Raw genomic sequence first — 20,817 nt, 5'->3', positions numbered from 1 at the left:
TATTAAGAGTGAAGTACAGAATGTAAATTTCACAAGAGTGTGCCGCAATAACAGATACGATTTTTTCATTGACGAAAAAATGATCTTACTTTTCTAAGGCGCAATGAAAAAAATTGATTTAAGCTTTTTTAACACTTTGATGGCTGTACATTTTGCTCGTTGACTATCACTTGACACCGATATATCTCGCGTAAATCTACCCCCCTAACGCCGGCACTTTTTGCTTAATTTTTCTTAGTATTTTATGAAAAAACTGCGCTGAATGTATTTTTATAATTTAAATTTAATTTAAAAAAATTTTTTTAATCACGTGAGTGTGAATAGCAGCTGATAACCGATGGACTCGCGAAATCATTTATATGTGATAGCGACTGGTAACCAATGGGTTCGCGAAATCACGTATACATGACAGCGGCCATCAAAGTGTTAACATCCCTATTGTGCTTGCTTTATTTCTTTCGCTAATTTAGTGTGTACCAACCTCGTCGGGCCAATGCCGTTTTTCTGAGGTTCCTCGATGACACCGCTAGAGTTCATAATATCGTGATGCGGTTGAGAATTTACAACAACCGTGTTACACGTGGCTAAGACAATAAGAAATTCCTGTAAGCGATGTCGAAATGTACCTATGAGCAGGTCCTCCTTAAGCCGCGCGCACGGAAGCAGATTCTCGTTGTCGCCCATGTGTGAATAATCCTGGCCGCCCACTGCGCATCTCCTAAATAGCATTTTGTTTTCCGTAAGAGTGCCGGTCTTGTCGGAAAAGACGTACTGTACCTGTCGTTCAAACGGTATAATGTACCGAGCAATATTCAGTCAATACGTAATTTCATAGATATTTACGGGAAGATCTACCTTAAGTCACTTTAAAGTTACTTTAAGTCTGAGAAATAAACAGATAAGTGCTAAATATTACAACAAACGATGAATCCACTTCTTAATGCTAATCAAATTACTTATCTCTATCTATTAAAAATATAAAAAATAGCAATATTGCTTTAGAGATAAATGAAACTAAGTATTGATATGAAATAATTAATAAAAAATGTAAATAAATATAAATATGTATATGTGACGATATAAAAAAAAACAGGAAAATCTTATTGAACTTCAACACAATTTTTTGCGCTTTCTCTAGCTCTTCGAATTGACAGGAAATTCTATGACGACAGTCGTGCATAATACAACCGCGTTCGCGCGCGAATTCATTTAATATAAATCGCCGCACTCACTTGGCCTAGTTCCTCTGTGATATTCAGCGCACGGCACTCGGCCTTACGACCAGTTTCCGTGTCGTGGAGGGCCGGGTCGTGGCCGATGTGGTACACCTGTCCCACCTTAGCCATCTCGATCGTCACGTACAGACTGAGCGGTATCATCACTTGGAATATTATGACGAAGGTCCAGAAGGTCAACATGCTCTCGTAGAGTGGCTCCTGCAGCACCGGCAGAAACGGTATCGCCTTGGTGTCCGTATACGTGGCTAGCCATAATCGGCAGCCGCATGCACCGATTAGGCACAGTGCCACCAATATCACTACGCACCACTTTACGTCCCGATTCATGTGCTTTTCCAAACGGGAACGCTGAAAAGAACTATGTGTTATGTTGCGATGCGAAATTTTTAGCATACGCGACACTCGAGCGAGCGAACGAGCGCGCGCGCATGTTTCTAACTTATGTCTCATGTTTATTACCTTCACTTTGTATAATTCTTTGCTAAAATATTAAAAAAGAAATCTCTGGCTAATCTATATCTGGCTAATAAAAAATCTATTGAAATAAAAAATAAGAGTCACTAGTGCTTTTATAATAAGATGTAACAATTATTTATTGAAAGTAACCTTTGTCACATGTATCATATATATTTCGGTTATTATTAATTGACCCTCTTTAATATTTAATTATTATTAAAACTTTTAACAGAAAATATATTATATAAATAAATTATATATTGAATGGTCATTTTACGAAGTGTATACAGGATATCCCGTTTTAAATGTCCCAAGTAAATATCTCGAAAAATATGGAAGATACGGAAAAATGTTTCAGACAAAAGTTGTATAGTTTCAAGGAGAATATAAAATAACTATATCAGTTTGTTTACAGATGGCGCCACTTTTGAAATATTCACTGATCATTACTTTTCTTATATAAAAATTCCAATTTTTTATTATATCATCTTTTTCTGTCAATTAATTTGAACAACTTTTATCTGAGACATTTTTTTATTTACCTAATATTTTTTAAGATATTTAAAGAAAACTTGGTAACTTTTTCAATATTTAACTTACGATATCTCGGTAACTATTTATCGGAAGAAAAAATGGTACTAGACTTCTCTGCTTTATTTAATCTCAAGAATATATTGTTATAATAGCGTCCTGACTTTTGTTAATTTGATCTTGGAATTTCCAAAAGTCGATAAGTTAACAAAAGTTAGAGCACTATTGTAACAATATATTCTTGAGATCAAATAGAATAGAGTCTAGTACTATTTTTTCTTCCGACAAGTTATTAGCGAAATATCGTAAGTTAAATATAAGAAATATAGAATAAGAAAAAGTTACCAAGTTTTCCTTAAATACCTTAAAAAAATATTAGGTAAATAAAAAAATATTTCGGACAAAAGTTGTTAAAATTAATTAGTAGAAAAAGATAATATAATAAAAAATTTGGGTTTCCATTTAAGAAAAGTAATGACCAGTGAATATCTCAAGAGTGATGCGATCTACGTAGACAGTCTGAAAATTTCTCGGCCTAACAATGAAAGAAAATTTATTTTGCCGTAAAATATATTTTATTTTTCAATATAATCTCCTGAAACTTCAATACATTTATTCCAACGTTTTTCCAATAATTAATACCATTATTAAAGTGTGATTCCGGAAGGTCTGCAAAATATCCATCCACGGCTGCAATATCTTCATTTGATATAAAACGCTTTCCAGCCAGGAATTTTTTCAGGTTTGGAAACAGATAATAGTCAGAGGGAGCCAAATCTGGTGAATACGCTGGATGTTCAAGCAATTCGTAGTTTAATTCGTTGAATTTTGCCATTGTCAAAACACTTGTGTGAACACGTGAATTGTCTTGATGGAAAACGATTCTTTTCTTCTTTAAAGCAGATCTTTTCTCACGAATTTTTGCATCCAATAGATCCAAAAGGTTACAATAATATTCAGAGTTAATTGTTTTATCTTTCTGAAGATAATCGATCAACAAAATACCTTTGTAATCCCAAAAAACTGTTGTTATAACCTTTCCTGCTGATGGAACCGTCTTTGTTTTCTTTGGTGCACTTCCACCGGCTTCAATCCATTGTTTCGACTGTTCTTTTCGCTCTGGTGTATAGTGGTGGATCCAAGTTTCATCAACAGTTATGAAACGACGCTTGAAATCTATTTTATTTTGCTTAAAACGATCCAAACACGCTTAAGAAATATGCATTCAAATGCGTTTTTGGTCAATTGTTAGCAAATGCGGCACCTATCTTGCACAAAGCTTTTTCATATGTAATTCTTCATGCAAAATATTTCCAATTCGTTCTTTTGAGATGCCTATGGCCTCAGCTATTTCACGCATTTTCACTCGTCGATCATCTAACATCATATAATGGACTTGTTGAATGTTTTGTGGTGTTGTAGCAGTTTTTTGATGATCTTCGCGTGGATCATCGTCGAGGCTTGTACGACCAGATTTAAAAGAGTAGCCCATTTTTTCATAGTGGAAAGTGAAGGTTATGCATCCTTATATACTTTTAACAATTTCGGATGAATTTCTGTTGGTGTTAAACCATCCAAAACAAAAAATTTAATCACTGCACAATATTCAATCTTTTCCATTTTAAAAAAGACAATGACATGTCAATATTAAACTGGTGCTACTACTCGAATGACTTGACAGGTCGAAATAAAATTTCACATGGGTTTATATCAAGGATGCCACTTTCCAATACAATTATAGTTTGACAGTTTCTAATGCCATCTATATGTCAAGCTGAGAAGTTTTCAAACTGCCCTCGTATAAACAAACCGACATAGTTATTTTATGTCCCCCTTGAAACCATACAACTTTTGTCTGAAACATTTTTGTCTATCGAACTCCGTTTTCGAGATATTCGGACTGACTGTTTATAATGGGACACTCAAAACGCACGATTATCCTTTGAGAGTGTGAAAGAGGGTGAAATTCTGGATCGAAAGTTCTTCTTCCATTTTTTCCTTCAATCATTAATGACAAACGATTATTAACGAGGAAAGTCGGTCAATGGCGTGGCGCGCACAACTGTCACGCAGTGCCGCACACTGGCACGGGACTAGCGCCGAAATTTGTCTTTATCTGATGATATCAAATAGCTCATTTATCATCCATTTGATAATTGATTTATCATTATTTTTAATCAATAAAAGTATAAAAAATCGATTGAAAACAAGTTTAAAAATAGAAATTTTAGTAAATGTTATTTTAAATAACAAAGACCAATGGTTTTCCATTGGTCTTGAAAAAAACCAATTTTTTAGACCGCCTGTTCAAACGTTGTTCGCGGAAACTACGTAATGTGTATTCCGTGTATTCTTTTATAACATGTCAATTCATCATAATAAAGTTTCGTTTTATCTTTTATTTTGCTTTTCCCATGTTTATGTTTTCATCTTCGATGTTTCGCGGATTGAGAAACGGTTGACGGAGTTGTATTTCTTGCACGAGATACTCTATAACGCAACGAGATTCAAAACGTAAACAACGAACTGTGAAGACAAAAAAAGAAGTGAGATATTTCCCGACTTTTTAATATTCGAGCGAATTCATTCGTTTATCATCTTTCAAACGATTGAGTTCGAAATGTTTTATACGATGGTAGAGTACGCGGACTTGCACTTCGTGTATGGTGAATGTCAGTGCAACGCTACGCAGGCAGCTGCATTGTATACGGAACGTTTCCCGAATCGGCGCCATCTGTACCTACTCGTCTTCTGGCGTGTCCATCAGCGGCTCAGGACGGAGGGTCAACTAATTCCTCGAAATAACGGAGGAAGGTCGCATGTTTTCAACCCGGGCATCAAGAAGATGATTCTTGAGAATGTACGAGAAACACCGACGACTAGTGTCCGGAGGCTTGAGAGAGCTATCGGAATCACGAGGGCAATGGTGAATCGAATCCTCCGCCAAAATGCCGTCCCATATCATTATACTCGAGTCCAAAATCAAGGAGACGCACTATTGCATATGCAATTTTGTTGTGAGTTCTTGGCTCGATATTACCAGGACGAAACCTTTTTGATCAAAATCATGTGAACAGACAAAAGTTTGTTCACAAGAGAAGGGATGTTTAATTAGCACAATATGCATTATTATGCTGAGGAAAATCCTTTCATAATGAAGTCAAGAAGTTTTCAGCGTCGCTGGAAAGTGAATGTGTGGGCGGTAATTTTTGGTGGTAGAATCATCACATACCAGCTCAACGATTCTCTAAATGTAATTCTTCGAATGTACATAAGTGTACACGCGTAAACATGCAACAAATGTCAAAATTATTGCTGTTCCTCTACTTGCAGGGCCAATAATACATGACATTTCTGGAAGAAGTGCTGCCTGAATTGCTGGAAAACATGCCTCCCGTGGAGAGATCACTTTGGTTCCAGCAAGACGGAGCACTTCCTCATGACACCCGACAAGCTTCGAGGTGCATAAGTAGGCAAAAAGACAGAAAAAGTGGCCATAAACCAACTTCATAATTTTGATTTGGAATCATAATTTTTCCCACATTAATACGTCATAGTAGATATAAACAAATTATTATGGTTATTAAGGTTCAAATGTTCTTACAATAAGTAGTTGAATGAAAACAAATTGCGTAAAGAATGCGATGATTTTTGATGTCATAAATATTATGTATTTCACCGAATGTTGCTAATCTAAATTTGGAATATAGTTTTATCGTTACCAATAGTCGTAGATATAATGAAAGATATTGAAATTCCGACAAAAATAAACATGAATTGGGACACGGCTATCTTTCAGTAAAACTTTTCGATGTTCAAAGCCTATTATCATATTTTGGAATGTCCGCAACTTTACACAACTTTTGATATCAAAAATTGAAAATTATCGTCGCATTCGAAAATTATTGACGAATAAAATGAGCCTGCTATTTTTGCAATTTTTCATTCTGAACTCTTAATATTCATGTTTACACGAATGCACAGTGGCTTTTGTGCGCAAAAGTCGTTCGACGGCTTCTCAATTGATTTCAATGAAACTTTTTTTAAAACACGTGTCATTTATTGTGCTGTCACGGAGACCTACACGTTTTTCGATATTACAATTTGTTAATTAACAAAGAATCGTAATTGTTGTAAACTTTTTAGCAAATATTTTATGGTGTGTTCATAATTCCTTCAATCTTGATATACAAGATTTTCAGAGTCGTTGATTACGAAACCGTTATTCAAATTTCAAAATTGAAAAGGGCGGACCAATATGGCAGATCTAATATGGCGGACCTAATATATGATATAATATGATAAACTGGAAATGTAAAGACAAATTTCATAAAATTTGATATGTGGAGGGTTTTAATTAGTAAACGCAATAATTATAATAGGAAAATAATAAAAACTACAATTCAAAGTTTTAATAAGAATATCTTCCAAATATTTGCATTTAACGCCACATTGAATTAAGGATACAGTGAACACATAGCTTCATTTTTGTTTCTTTTTGTTCTTTTTCTGATTTTATTTTTGTATTTCTTATGTTTTTTATATGTTATATTTTTTATATTTTTTCTGTTTTACACGCAAAAAAGTTTAAGACAAACTTTTAATAGCTTGAAGGAGGGCAGAAGAGAACCATATCAATTTAAATATATTAGGTGTACAAATGAATAATCCAATTTTTTCAGCTACATTCAAGGTTTATTTTAAAAGAAAGTAAATTAAATTGTTCAATCAAAATATTCGCCGTTGCTTTCTATAACTTTAAGCCATCTTTCAGGCAGCTGATGAATTCCACCTCGGAAAAATGTTACGTCTTTGGACACGATAAAGTCGTCAAGCCATTTTCGAATCTCATTCACTGATTGGAAGTGCATATCGGACAAGGCGTGTTGCATCGACCGAAACAAGTGATAATCGGATGGAGCAATGTCTGGTGAATACGCCGGCCGTGCTGCAAGACGTCCCAGCCAAGACTCATTATGGTATCTTTTGTATTGGAAGCAATGTGTGGCCTGGCGTTGTCATGCAACAATTTCACTGGACGTTTTACTTTGCCAGTATACGGGCGTTTTCATTCCAATTCTTGACTTAAGCAGATTAATTGACGTTGGTAGCAATCCGCAGTAACTGTTTCACCCGGTTCCAACAACTCATAATAAAGCACGCCTTTGCGTGATATCCCATCAAATGCAGACCTTCTTTCCGAAGCGATTGAGTTTTGCGACCGATTTTGATGATTCGCCGGGATTTATCCATGACTTTCTGCGTTTTGGATTTTCATAGAGTATCCATTTCTCATCCCCCGTAACGATTTTCCACAAGAAAGACTTTCGACGCTGCTTATTGAGAAGAGAAAGCTGTCACTCGTTGATTTTTGTTGGTTTCAGTGAGTTCATGCGGTTAGGCACCCATTTTCCTTCTTTCTGGATCTTTCCCATCTCATGTAGGCGTTTGGAAATCGTTTGCTGCGTTACTCCCAACTGTTCTGCAAGTTCTTTTTGTGTTTGTGCCGAATTCTCAGCGAGCAGTTGTTCCAAATCATCATTATCGCACTTCGGAGGGTCTTCAGGGTGTTGTTTGTCGATTAGAAATTACCGCTTTGAAATCGCTTAAACCAAAATGCGCACACATCGTACGATACAACACCTTCGCCGGGAAAGGAACAAATCGATTCGCACACTCTTGCAGCATTTTTTCCTTGTTGGAATTCGTAAAGAATGCAATGTCGGATATGCACCTTATCTGTTGTCATTTTCGACTGTACTGAACTGAATACTTTTGAAGGTTATGTTGGGCCTTTCGCCAAACTATATGTTCTTTTTAATAGCTATATGTCAACATTGCATAATCACAAAAGAGCGGGAAAATCTATTCAATTTAAAATTGATTTCATAACTGCTTAAAATAATTTGGATTTTACATTTGTACACCTAATATATGGCGCTTTACTTGAAAGCATGTGTTACTGCGTAACTCGCGACATTATTCGCTGAAGGTACATATGACTACGACTCATCTCGTTCGGAATCATCGTCCGAACACTTTCGATGTGTCAAAAACACCAAATACTGTATCAAACTTTGAATGTGCTTTTTCTTAAAAAGTTGCGTATAATTTTGTAACTCTTAATATCCCTTGATATCCTTGATAACTCTTGATTAGTAATATTTGCACTCGCATATTAGTATCATTTTAATATTTAAATGAGTTATATATAAGTAATTAGAAACCATGAATTACAAATTTACTAAACGAGAAATTGTTCAACAATTATCAAATAAATCTGGCGAAAAAGACATAGTTGCGGCTATGAATTATATTCTGGAAAAGTTGAATATAAATATAGATGATGTCGAAGTTGAATCGCTAAATAAATTGAAAAAAAAATGTAAGCGCTCTCAAAAGTAGACGGAATAAGAAATGGGAATTAGCGAAAAGGAGGAAGGATAGATTTGAGTCCTTATATGGATACTGGCTAGATTCAGAGTTTAAGTTGCCAGAGTTGGATTTGAATACTGTCAAAGTTAAAAAATGTTTGCATTTGAATGCATGACCAGGCCGGGATCGCCCATGTCTCCCATTCAGTCAAAAATCTGAACGATCTTGGAGACGAGAGACTGCTTTTATCAGTACTCAACATCAAAATGATCCAGATAAAATACTGAGGGCTTGTCGTCACGTAGCGAGAGTTTCAGGCGAAATTTATTTAACTGCAGTTCTGAAGAATATCTCGGAAGGCATAGAATAAGCAGCTAAAGTCCAAAAACTTATCGGAGAGGCGAAGAATCAAATTATAAAAATGAGCCCACAGGAAAGTTTGGCGTATTTGATTGATCATAATCTATCGAAAGAATATTACAAAAATATGTGTAAAATGTTAATATCAAGAAACGATAATGTTTTTCCTTCATACAATAAAGTCGCAGCAATAAATACAGCAGAATCTGTATCTATCAGTGATACTTATGCTGAGATTTCTTTGCAAGCATTACTCAACTATACTGCTCAAAGAATAGTAAATATGCAAGCCGATGTTGTACTTCATTATGCAAGAACTACGAATTCCACGGAAGTTGAAACTGTGCTGATTTGCTCTTGGGGCTTTGATGGGAGTTCTGGATATTCTGCCTATAAACAAAGGTTCGATACAAAAAATGCTGACATAAGTGATGAAAATTTATTCGCCACTACCTTAATTCCCCTGCGCCTGTCAACTGCAAATAATTCTGTGTTATGGAATAATAGAACTTCACAGTCACTCCGATTTTGTCGTCCAATTAAACTACAATATGTAAAAGAATCGGCCGAAATCATCATATCACAGAAGCGCCTCATTGACGAACAAATAGACCACTTGCAAAGTATAGAAATATTGCTAAATGAGTGTACTATTTGCGTGCATTTCTCGTTCTTCATGACACTTATCGATAGTAAGGTTTAGAATAACAGGGACCAAATCTATGCAGTCTTGCCCTATTTGTCAATCGACATCTTCACAGTTTAACGACCTCTCAAATGCATTTACACCTAAGCCGTTGTCATTTGAATACGGCATCAGCCTATTAACATGCATGGATTAGGTTTTTGGAATGTATTCTTCACATTTCTTATAGACTCGATATTAAAGTGTGGCAAGTAAGAAACAAGTCTCACAAAATCGTATTTGCAAATCGTAAAAAAATAATCCAAGCATGTCTTTGGGAAAAGATGGGACTAAGAGTAGACAAGTTTAAGTCGAGTGGTTTTGGATCTACTAATGATGGCAATATGGCGCGCCGAGCCTTTAAAGATCCTAATCTATTTGCACAATGCCTTAGGCTTGACGTGAAATTTTTAACAACTTGAAAATGATTCTAGTAACAACTTCCCATCAACTCATTACGCTTTGACGCACTTTACCGTTGTACTGCTGAGATATATGTCCGACACTACTTCTGATATCGCATGCCATCTGCATTACATAAAATCCTAATATATGGTGCTGCGATAATAAGAAATAGTATATTGCCGGTTGGAATGCTTGGAGAGGAGGCTTCTGAAGCTCGGAATAAAGACTATAAAAGAATAAGATATAGCACAGCCGAAAGCAAAGTCATACTAAGAACCTGGAAGATCTGTTTTATAGAGCAATTGATTCATCAGATCCTCAGATATCCTCTATAAATTTAGATTCCCGACTAAACAGTGCACGCAATAAAGCTAAATGACAGCCACTACCTCCAAAAATAAAATATCTTCTTTCCATGCCCGAAATAGAAATGTCTAATATAAATAAATCAGGCAACAGCTCAGACAGCGACGATGAAAATGATGACAACATAATTGGGTTTTCAAAAACAATGGAGTATCTCGACGAATTAGAGCTTTCGGACGAAGAAGTAGAGTTAGTCGCGTAATGTCTCTCGAATATTAATGTTCATTAGAACTTCAATTTTTTCATTCCAATAATGGATTGCCTGCTACATTTTGAATAGTTTTATTATTATTGTTATTATTGAATAGCTAATAAAGTGAGAGGCGAGGGGACTCACTTTAATAAAGCACCCCGAATACAGTGAGAGGCGAGGGGATTCACTTTAATAAAGCATTCCGAATTACCAATACGATAATTAAGGAGTCTGAATCATATTGTAATCTCCTCGTGGTAGGCCCCGAAAATTACAGATTTTGTAAGCAAACCGCAGGCGTTTCAATTACATGATTACATCTTTTTATTTCATAGTCACCATATCGGATCCGCCATTTTGAATTTCTCAATTTTGAGTACAGATTCAAAATCAGCGACCGCAAAAACCTTTTAGTATCAAATTGCATTTTTAGCAATTTCGTCCGCCATATTGGATACGCCATTTTGAATTTCTGGATTTTGAGTACAAATTCGAAATCAGCGACCTCAAAAACCTTTTAGTATCAAATTGCTGTACAATCGGAGCATTTTTAGCAATTTCGTCCGCCATATTGGATCCGCCATTTTGAATTTCTAAATTTTGAGTACAGATTTGAAATCAGTGACCTCGAAAACTTTTTAGTATCAAATTGCTGTACAAACATTTTTAGCATTTCGTCCGCCATATTGGATCCGTCATTTTGAATTTCTAAATTTTGAATACGGATTCGAAATCAGCAACTCCGAGAACCTCGGACTACCACATTTCATAACAATTGGAACACTTTTAGTATTTTGGCCACTTTTTCAGTTTCCTGACCCACAGTGAAGTGATTAGACGTCCACCTTCCTGACCGGTGGTTTGGCAAGAATGGTCTACTGCGGTAGTCTCTACGGTAAGAATTTTCAACACTTTTATTTAATATTTCTCATAGAAAAAATAATCGTCGGAGAATTAATAAAAATCCTTTCAGATCTCCGGACCTACCACACATGGACTTTTTTTGGGGGATTCCTCGAAGAAAAAGTCTATGAAACGGAGCCGGAGAGCATAGAGGACATCGTAGCGCGCGTGCTACAGCCACGATTGACATAGTAATGTTCCAACATGTGAGGATGGAAGCAGTCCGACGAGCTCATGTCTGCTTAGCCGCCGGTGAAGGCCATTTTGAATAGGCGGTCTTAAAATCGGTTTTTTCAAAACCACTGAAAAACTATTGGTCTTTGTCATTTAAAATAACATTTACTAAAATTTTTATTTTTAAACTTGTTTTCAAACGATTTTTTATACTTTTATTGATTAAAAATAATGATAAATCAACTATCAAATGGATGATAAATGAGCTATTTGATATCATCAGATAAAGACAAATTTCGGTGCCAGTGTAGGGTGGAGTCCCGCGTCAGTGTACGACACTGCGTGACAGTTATGCGCGCTACGCTATTGGTCGACTTTCCTCGTTAATAAATTTGTCATTAATGGTCGAAAGAAAAAATAGAAGAGAAACTTTCGATCCAGTATTTCATTCTCTTTTATACCCCCAAAGGATAATCGAGCGTTTTGAGACACCTTGTATAGTGTTTCATCTTAAAAGATCCAATCAAATATCTCAGAAACATTACGCTAAATAAAAAATGTTTCAGACAAAAGTTGTTTGGTTTGAAGAGAGACATAAGATAGCGATAGCGTTTTATTTACAGATGGCACCACTTTCGAAATATTCACTGATCATTTTTTTCTTAAATAAAAATCCCAATTTTTGTTAAATCATCTTTTTCTACCAATTAATTTGAACAACTTTTATCTGAAACATTTTTTATTTGTCTAATATTTTTTGAGTAATTTAAGGAAAACTTGGTAACTTTTTCAATATTTAACTTACGATATCTCGCTAACTATTTGTCGGAAGAAAAAATAATACGAGATTTTTTTATTTTATTTGGTTTTAAGAATATATTGTTACAATAGTGCCCTAATTTTTGTTAACTTATTGACCTTTCGAAATTTTAAAATCATCAAATTAACATCAAATCATCATAAAATCATCAAACAGTGAGAGCACTATTGTAACAATATATTCTTGAGACCAAGTAGAATAAAAAAATTTAATATCATTTTTTCTTCCAACAAATAATTAGCGAGATATCGTAACTTAAATATTGGAAAAGTTATAAAATTTTCCTTGAATATCTAAGAAAATATTAAACAGATAAAAAAATGATTCAAACAAAAGTTATTAAAATTAATTAGTGGATAAAGATAATATAATAAAAAATTGGAGTTTTCATTTAAGAAAAGTAGTGATCAGTGAATATTTCAAAAGTGACACCATCTGTAAACAAACTGATATAGTTATTTTAAGTCTCTTGAAACCATGAATCTTGACAAACCTTGAAACAATTTTTGTCTGAAACATTTTTCCGTATCTTCCATACTTTTCGAGATATTTGCCTGGGGCATTTAAAATGGGACAGCTTATACAGGGTATTTGATAGCTAATCATGCAGACAAAAGTTGGAAATAGATTGGGTGTAACCGAGAAGAAAAGTCATGTACCATAATGTCAAATTGGCAATAGTTACCGAGTTATTAATTAAAACATGTGAGCCAACGAGCGCGTAGAGAGCGAAGGGCGGCCGCAGTAAGCACGTAGACATTTGATACGGGCGGAGTCAGCGAGTGGCGATAGGCAAGCGCGCGCGGCGAGGGGCAACGTAAGCGACAAGAGGCGATCGCGCGCGACGAGGAGCGAGCGAGCTTTTTCTTTATACCTTTTTCTTTATAGCTCGCTCACTCCTCGTCGTTCGCGCTCGCTCGCCTCTTGTCGCTTGCGCTCGCTCGCTCCTCGTCGTTCGCGCTCACTCGCTCCTCGTCGCGCGCGCTCGCCTCTTGTCGTTTACGTTGCCCCTCGCCGCACGCGCTTGCCTATCGCCACTCGCTGACTCCGCCTGTATCAAATGTCTACGTGCTTACTGCGGTCGCCCGCCGCTCTCTACGCGCTCGTTGGCTCACATGTTTTAATTAATAACTCGATAACTATTGCCAATTTGACATTATGGTACATGACTTTTCTTCTCGGCTACACCCAATCTATCTCCAACTTTCGTCTGCATGATCAGCTATCAAACACCCTGTATATTAGTCAAGAGTTGCCACTAGATTGTTTGTAAAATGTGTAGGTTAATATGATGTAGATGTATGTTCAGACTTATCGAGTTACCCATGGAATTATCTACGGAAATATTTCAAATATCTGCCAAAATATCAGACGTTACTCTTATAAATGACTATTATCTATAAAGTCCAAAACAGAGCTGGACACGATTTGCACATTTCGGACGAAATACAATAGGTGACGCCTACCGTCCTCCTTGTACCGCCCCGCACTGAGCGGCCTTGGCGACGATCGCGGTGCACTCAGGCCCGTTGCTGTATAAGAAATCAGCTGGGGCGTCACATTATCATTAAAACTGTTTCCTCGTTTAATAATCACTTTAAAATATATGTTTAAGTGTTATACGGAGTGTTCCAAAAGTAACAGACCATCCTAATAACTTTTCAGTATTGAAGTTCCAAGGAAAATAATCTGAATAAAAGTTATAGGGATTTAAATGAGCTACCTTATGATGACCTTGACTTTGACTTTGACCTTTATTTTCAAGGGCAATTTGCGTTTTTTAAATGGGAACCCTTATTTTTTGTTACACTGTTTTTTTCTACTAGTTAATTTGAATAACTTTTGTGTAAAATATTTTTTTATTTGTCTAATATTTTTTGAGATATTTGAGGAAAACTTGGTAACTTTTTTAATATTTAACTTACGATATCTCGCTAACTATTTGTCGGAAGAAAAAGTGGTGCTAGACTTTCTTGCTTTATTTAGTCTCAAGAATATATTGTTACAATAGCGCCTTGACTTTTGTTAACTTACTGATTTTTGGAAATTTCAAAATCATCAAATTAACAAAAATCAGGGCGCTATTGTAACAATATATTCTTGAGACTAAATAAAGCAAGAAAGTCTAGTACCACTTTTTTTTTTGAGATATCGTAAGTTAAATATTGAAAATGTTGTCAAGTTTTCCTCAAATATTAAAAAAAATATTAGACAAATAAAAAAAGATTTAGACAAAAGTTGTTCAAATTAACTAGTAGAAAAAGACAGTGTAATAAAAAATAAGGGTTCCTATTTAAAAAACGCATGTTGACCTTCAAATTACCTTGAAAATAGAGGTCAAAGTCAAAATCAAGGTCATCATAAGGTAGCTCTCTTAAATCCCTACAACTTTTATTCAGATCATTTTCCTTGAAACTTCAATACTGAAGAGTTATTAGGGTGGTCTGTTACTTTTGGGACACCTTGTATATGATGTGTATATGCGTATATATATATGTATTGGTGACTTGAATAAGTTCTCGCTGTTTCCCGAAAAATGGTGTTATTTTAGCCTTTTTGCATCAGGTAATACTACAGCCAACTTCATTGCGAAGCTCCATCATTAGGTTCGAAGTGACAGTATATGTTATTCCGCCGAAGCGTAAACAACATATTTTTTCATAGCGTTAAACATGTCGAATTTCGTGCCAAAAAAAAGTATTTGCGGGGAATTTTACTGTATTACTTAAAAAAAAAAAATCTGCAGCTGAAGCACATATAATTTTTGTGGAGACTTACGGCAACCATGTTCTGTCGGAAACAACATGCAGAGATTGGTTTAGATGTTTTAAAAATAATGATTTTGATGTTGAAGATAAAGAACGCTCTGGCGCACCGAAAAAGTTTGAAGACGAAGAATTGGAAGCATTACTCGATGAAGATCCATATCAGATGTAAAATGAACTTGCAGAATCATTAGGAATTGATCACACAACAGTTGCCAAATATTTAAAAGCATTAAGAATGATTCAAAAGCAAGAAAATTGGGTACGAATTGAAGCCGAGAGACGTCGAACGGCATTTTTTCACGTGTGAACAGCTGCTCCAACGGCAAAAAAGGAAAGGCATCGTATCTGGCGATGAAAAGTGGATACACTACGATAACCTGAAGTGTAGAAAATCGTGGGGTAAGCCCGGTCATGCATCAATATCAATGGCAAAGCCGAATATCCATGGTTCCAAGCTCATGCTCTGTATTTGGTGGGATCAGTTAGGTGTAGTATATTATGAGCTCCTCAAACCCAACGAAACCATCACGGGAGATCGCTATCGACTACAATTGATGCGTTTGAGCCGAGCATTGAAGGAAAAACTGCCGCAATACGAGGAGAGACACGACAAAGTAATTTTGCAGCATGACAACGTTCGGCCACATGTTGCAAAATCGGTCAAAACTCATTTGGAAACGCTCAAATGGGAAGTCCTACCCCACCCGCCGTATTCACCGGACATTGCTCCTTCCGATTACCACTTGTTCCGATCAATGGCTCATAGTCTATCTGAGCAGCACTTTCATTCTTAGGAAGATTCCAAAAAATGGGTCGATTCGTGGATAACCTCAAAAGATGAGTCGTTCTTTCGACATGATATTCGTATGCTGCCAGAAAGATGGGAGAAAGTAGTGGCTAGCGATGGACAATACTTTCAATGACATGTTCTTCACTAATTTTTTTAAATACAGCATTCATTTTCACGAAAAAACAGCGAGAACTTATTCAAGTCGCCAATATATATATACAGGGTGTTTGATAGCTGATCATGCAGATGAAAGTTGGAGATAGATTGGGTGTAGCCGAGAAGAAAAGTCATGTACCATAATGTCAAATTGGCAATAGTTATCGAGTTATTAATTAAAACATGTGAGCCAACGAGCGCGTAGAGAGCGGAGGGCGACCGCAATAAGCACGTAGACATTTGATACAGGCGGAGTCAGCGAGTGGCGATAGGCGAGCGCGCGCAGCGAGGGGCAACGTAAACGACAAGAGGCGAGCGCGCGCGACGAGGAGCGAGCGAGCGCAAGCGACAAGAGGCGAGCGAGCGCGACGAAGAGCGAGCGAGCGCGAACGACGAGGAGCGAGCGAGCTATAAGGAAAAAGCTATAAAGAAAAAGCTCGCTCGCTCTTCGTCGCGCGCGATCGCCTCTTGTCGCTTACGTTGCCCCTCGCCACGCGCGCTTGCCTACCGTTACTCGCTGACTCCGCCTGTATCAAATGTCTACGTGCTTACTGCGGCCGCCCTCCGCTCTCTACGCGCTCGTTGGCTCACATGTTTTAATTAATAACTCGGTAACTATTGCCAATTTGACATTATGGTACATGACTTTTCTTCTCGGCTACACCCAATCTATCTCCATCTTTCGTCTGCATGATCAGCTATCAAACACCCTGTATATTATAAATATATTATATATATATATACATATATATATATATATGTATTAAACACGTAAACATATATATTTTAAAATGATTATTAAACGAGGAAACAATTTTAATGATAATGTGACGGCCCAGCTGATTTCTTATACAGCGACGGGCCTGAGTGCACCGCGATCATCGCCACGGCCGCTGAGCGCGGGGCGGTGCAAGGGGGATGGTAGGCATCACCTATTGAATTTCGCCCGAAATATGCAGATTGTGTCCAGCTCTAGTCTAAAACATTAACAAAATAGAAAAGAGTCAATATTTTTTGGTCGAAATATTTGGCTGCAACGTGTGTAACAAAGGTCATTCTTAATAAACAATTACATATTTTTCCAGTAATATTTTTCTGGTATAAGTAGTCCTTACAGACCAGATATTTATATTAATTTTGCATTGATTAGACCTATGCAACAGATATTCTTGTTTTCTATCATAATTGCTTTTATTGTTTTTCTGTAAAACAATTGTTTTTGTTCAATATTGTTTGTTAAAATTCCTTTTGAACAACTGCATATTCTTATGTGTGCTACTAAAGTGCCTTATTTTTGGTAGAGTAAAACGGATATTTGGCACTTTTATGTATTAGGAGCGCAAAAAAGTTCTGAGCCCTAGATTTCATACTACTGAAACCACAATTTAAATTGCATTAATTTTCCCGCCCTCTTGCGGTTTTAAAGCAGTGACATTTGGTCTTTCGAAATATCGTGCGATTTGGCGTTTGATGCACATAACCTTAAAATTAGCAGTGTTCACAAAGGCAATAACAAAAGAGCATATTCGATTTTCCATCCACTTCGCGTTTCATTTGAAGAAAAATGCTGCTGAAGCTATTGAAATGATCTGTGTTGCTGTGTTGATATGGAGAGAACGCTGTAAGTTATGCTACGTATAAAAGGTGGTATCAAAAATTTCGCCAAGGAGATTCCAGTCTTGAAGATGAACCGCGTGCTGGATGCCCTCAAAAGATTGAAACGGACGAACTGCAAGCATTATTGGATATAAACTCTGCACAAACTGAAAAGGAGCTTGCAGAGCAACTTGGCGTTACGCGACAAGCCATTTCCACACGTTTACATGCAATGGGAAAAGTTCAAAAGGAAGGCAGATGGGTTCCGCATGCACTGTCCGAAGACAACAAAAATCGACGGCGTGACACGGCACTTATTTTGCTTTCAAGGTTCCGGAAAAAGGATTTTCTGCACCAAATCATTACAGGTGATGAAAAGTGGATACTTTATGATAATCCGAAGCGTAAAAAATCATAGGTTGATCCTGGTCAACCTTCGATATCGATGCCAAAGACCAATATCCACGCCAAGAAGGTTTTGCTTTGCATATGGTGGGATTAAATATTATATTACGAGTTGTTACAGCGGGGTGAAACAGTAACGGCAGATTGCTATCAGCAACAATTGAGCAATTTGAGCGATGCATTTGAAGAAAAGAGGCCATTTACTGGCAAAGGACGTCGTAAAGTGATACTGCTTCATGACAATGCCCGACCACATGTTGCGAAAGTGACTCAGGACCATATCTTTGCGTTAGGCTGGGAACTTCTCCCGCACGCGGCGTATAGCCCAGACATGGCGCTTTCTGATTACTACCTATTCCGGTTTCTGCAGCATTTCTTGGCTGATACACATTTTGTGACACTTGAAGAGATACGAAAATGCATTGATGACTTTATCGCCTCGAAGCCGGTGACCATCAGGGAATTCGCAAGCTGCCCGAAAGATGGCAAAAGGTCATCGATGCAAACGGGGAATATTTCGTTGATTAATATAGTTTTGTTTGTTTTTAAATAAATTTTGAATTTTGCAAAAAAAGGCTCAGAACTTTTTTGCGCTCCTAATACATCTTTCTTTAGTCTTTCTTTAGATATTTACCTTGTATCTGGGTCCGCCGTTATTCAGCAACGCTTTGGTTTCGTGACCTGCATATATGACTATACCTTCAACAAAATCAGTATTCTTTAAAACGCATTCTCTGAGCAAAAGGTTCTCCGTGGATACGGGTACTCTGCCGCCGTCCAGGTGCACCACGGCGCCGTGAAACCTAGCGGATGTATCAGAAACACGTGAGATTAAGTGTAATCCAGTCAACGTGAATTACGCCTTGGACATCTATCACAATTATAAATAGCGATTGTAATAAGTGTTTGCTTGGCATAAATTGCTGGCAACGTCGAGTGAAAGTTTTGCAAGACAAGTGAAAGTTATATGTCGAAGAGAAGTATCGCTGGAAAATGTCGTCTATTTATATGAATCAACGAATTCAGACGAAGAGTTCGTCTGGACTTTTTGTGAAATCCACAAAGAACATCATATATCATAATTTTGACCTTCTGCAGTCAAAAAGCACCGTAACAACACTATTCAAAACTCCTTACAAGACTTAAGAAAAAGAAAAAAAAACGGTGCGGCAAAACGCCTTTTGGACCTCAAATCTAAATTTAAATTCAGCTGCAGCTACTTCAGTTACAATTAGAAACTTCTTTAGAAAAGAAATTTCTTTAGACAAATTTACTAAAAAATCAGAAGAAAAAGATTTACTTTAAAGTGACATAAATATGACAATGATATATGTCAATTATATGATAAGATTTTTCCTTTTCCACATGAAATTTTGTTGTGAATATTAATTTACAGTACTGTTCATTTTATTTTCGTCGACACAATGGTTGAATAGAAAAAGAAAGATTGAACGTTGATTGAAAGATCTGAACGCATATATATGTGTTAATATCTTTGAAAAGATTAATATGCTCGAATGCGAAAAGTTTATTTATCTCTATGGAAATAAAGTCCCATTTTAGGACGGATTATTTATACGAATTTAACGCAAAAATTTAATTATATAAACACAAAAATACAAAATTGCAAATTATCAAAAAGAAAGAATGCGAATTACACAATGTTTAAAATCAATAAAGGAATTTTTAAAGAAAATCGATAGACTGCGGGTGCTTATTCAATATTAAGCACTCAGCTGCTAAATCTATCACAATCTTACGGTAATGCTCAATATAAAAAACATTAAATGATTCTTATCGTAGTTGGATATTTACCTATATATTCTAGTACTTGGCTGATCGACTTCGACTACCGATCGGAACTTGGAAGGCTGAAAGGTATCCTGCAGATCGAGAAAACCCCTGACAACCTGACGTTGCTTTAGATTCGATTCGCCATCCAGATTGCATGTATCGAGATAAGCTAATCCCTGAGGATCACTGCTTCGCAGAAGCAAGAGATCGGCTGGTACCAGTTCGTTGTTCGAGAGGTGAACCAGGTCACCCACCTTGACATCTTTCCATGCCACCTTCACGTATCTGTCGCCTTCGCTACAATGAAATTGTGATCTCAGTCAGGAGATTAGTGGAGATCGTGTCGTTGTCGTTGTAGCCCTAGGCGTTGCCCTGCTTGCATTACCGCAGAAGTAATTACATTAATCGTAAAAAAATAGAAGTAAAAAAATAGAAATAAAAAAAATAAATAACAATAAAAATGGTCCCGTAAACTTTCTAATAACTTAATTGCGTTTTTTTCCCCTACTGTACAACAGTTCATAATGTTAAAGAGATGATTCCGCCTAATATTTCTTAATTATTCCGCTTCGCAATTACGTAAATGCATTCTGTGCTACCGCAATAAAGATCCGATTGTGAGCTCGATGAGCATGTAACATTCTCCAAGTGGAGCGTAGCCTGTTTCGCGGAATAAACTGTAGCTATTGTATGCGAACAAAACGTACTATGTATACGCACAATCTTTTTCGATAAATTAACAATAAAATAACTCTGAACACATTCACGGATCCTTATTGTTAAAACCAGATAAAATTAAACG

The 20,817-nt window shown here is 36.6% G+C and overlaps 1 protein-coding gene across 1 annotated transcript in view; it reads right to left on the bottom strand.

Annotated features, from left to right (window-relative positions):
• Positions 1 to 20,335, bottom strand: part of LOC105183010 (probable phospholipid-transporting ATPase VA) — a gene marked incomplete at its 5' end in the record, with an annotated part of 29,866 nt that extends 9,531 nt beyond the window's left edge. The window contains 4 exons of the mRNA XM_025306743.1: positions 482 to 777; positions 1,233 to 1,586; positions 18,856 to 19,024; positions 20,037 to 20,335. Of these exons, the coding sequence (XP_025162528.1) occupies positions 482 to 777; positions 1,233 to 1,586; positions 18,856 to 19,024; positions 20,037 to 20,335 (1,118 nt within the window). The remainder of the gene's footprint in view (positions 1 to 481; positions 778 to 1,232; positions 1,587 to 18,855; positions 19,025 to 20,036) is intronic.
• Positions 20,336 to 20,817: the final 482 nt, after the last annotated feature.

Source organism: Harpegnathos saltator, unplaced genomic scaffold (genome assembly GCF_003227715.2).
Source record: "Harpegnathos saltator strain DR-91 unplaced genomic scaffold, Hsal_v8.6 scaffold8, whole genome shotgun sequence".
Taxonomy (NCBI): Eukaryota; Metazoa; Arthropoda; class Insecta; order Hymenoptera; family Formicidae; genus Harpegnathos; species Harpegnathos saltator.
The sequence above is the reverse complement of the archived record's forward strand: the minus strand, read 5'-3'. Positions and strand labels throughout refer to the sequence as shown.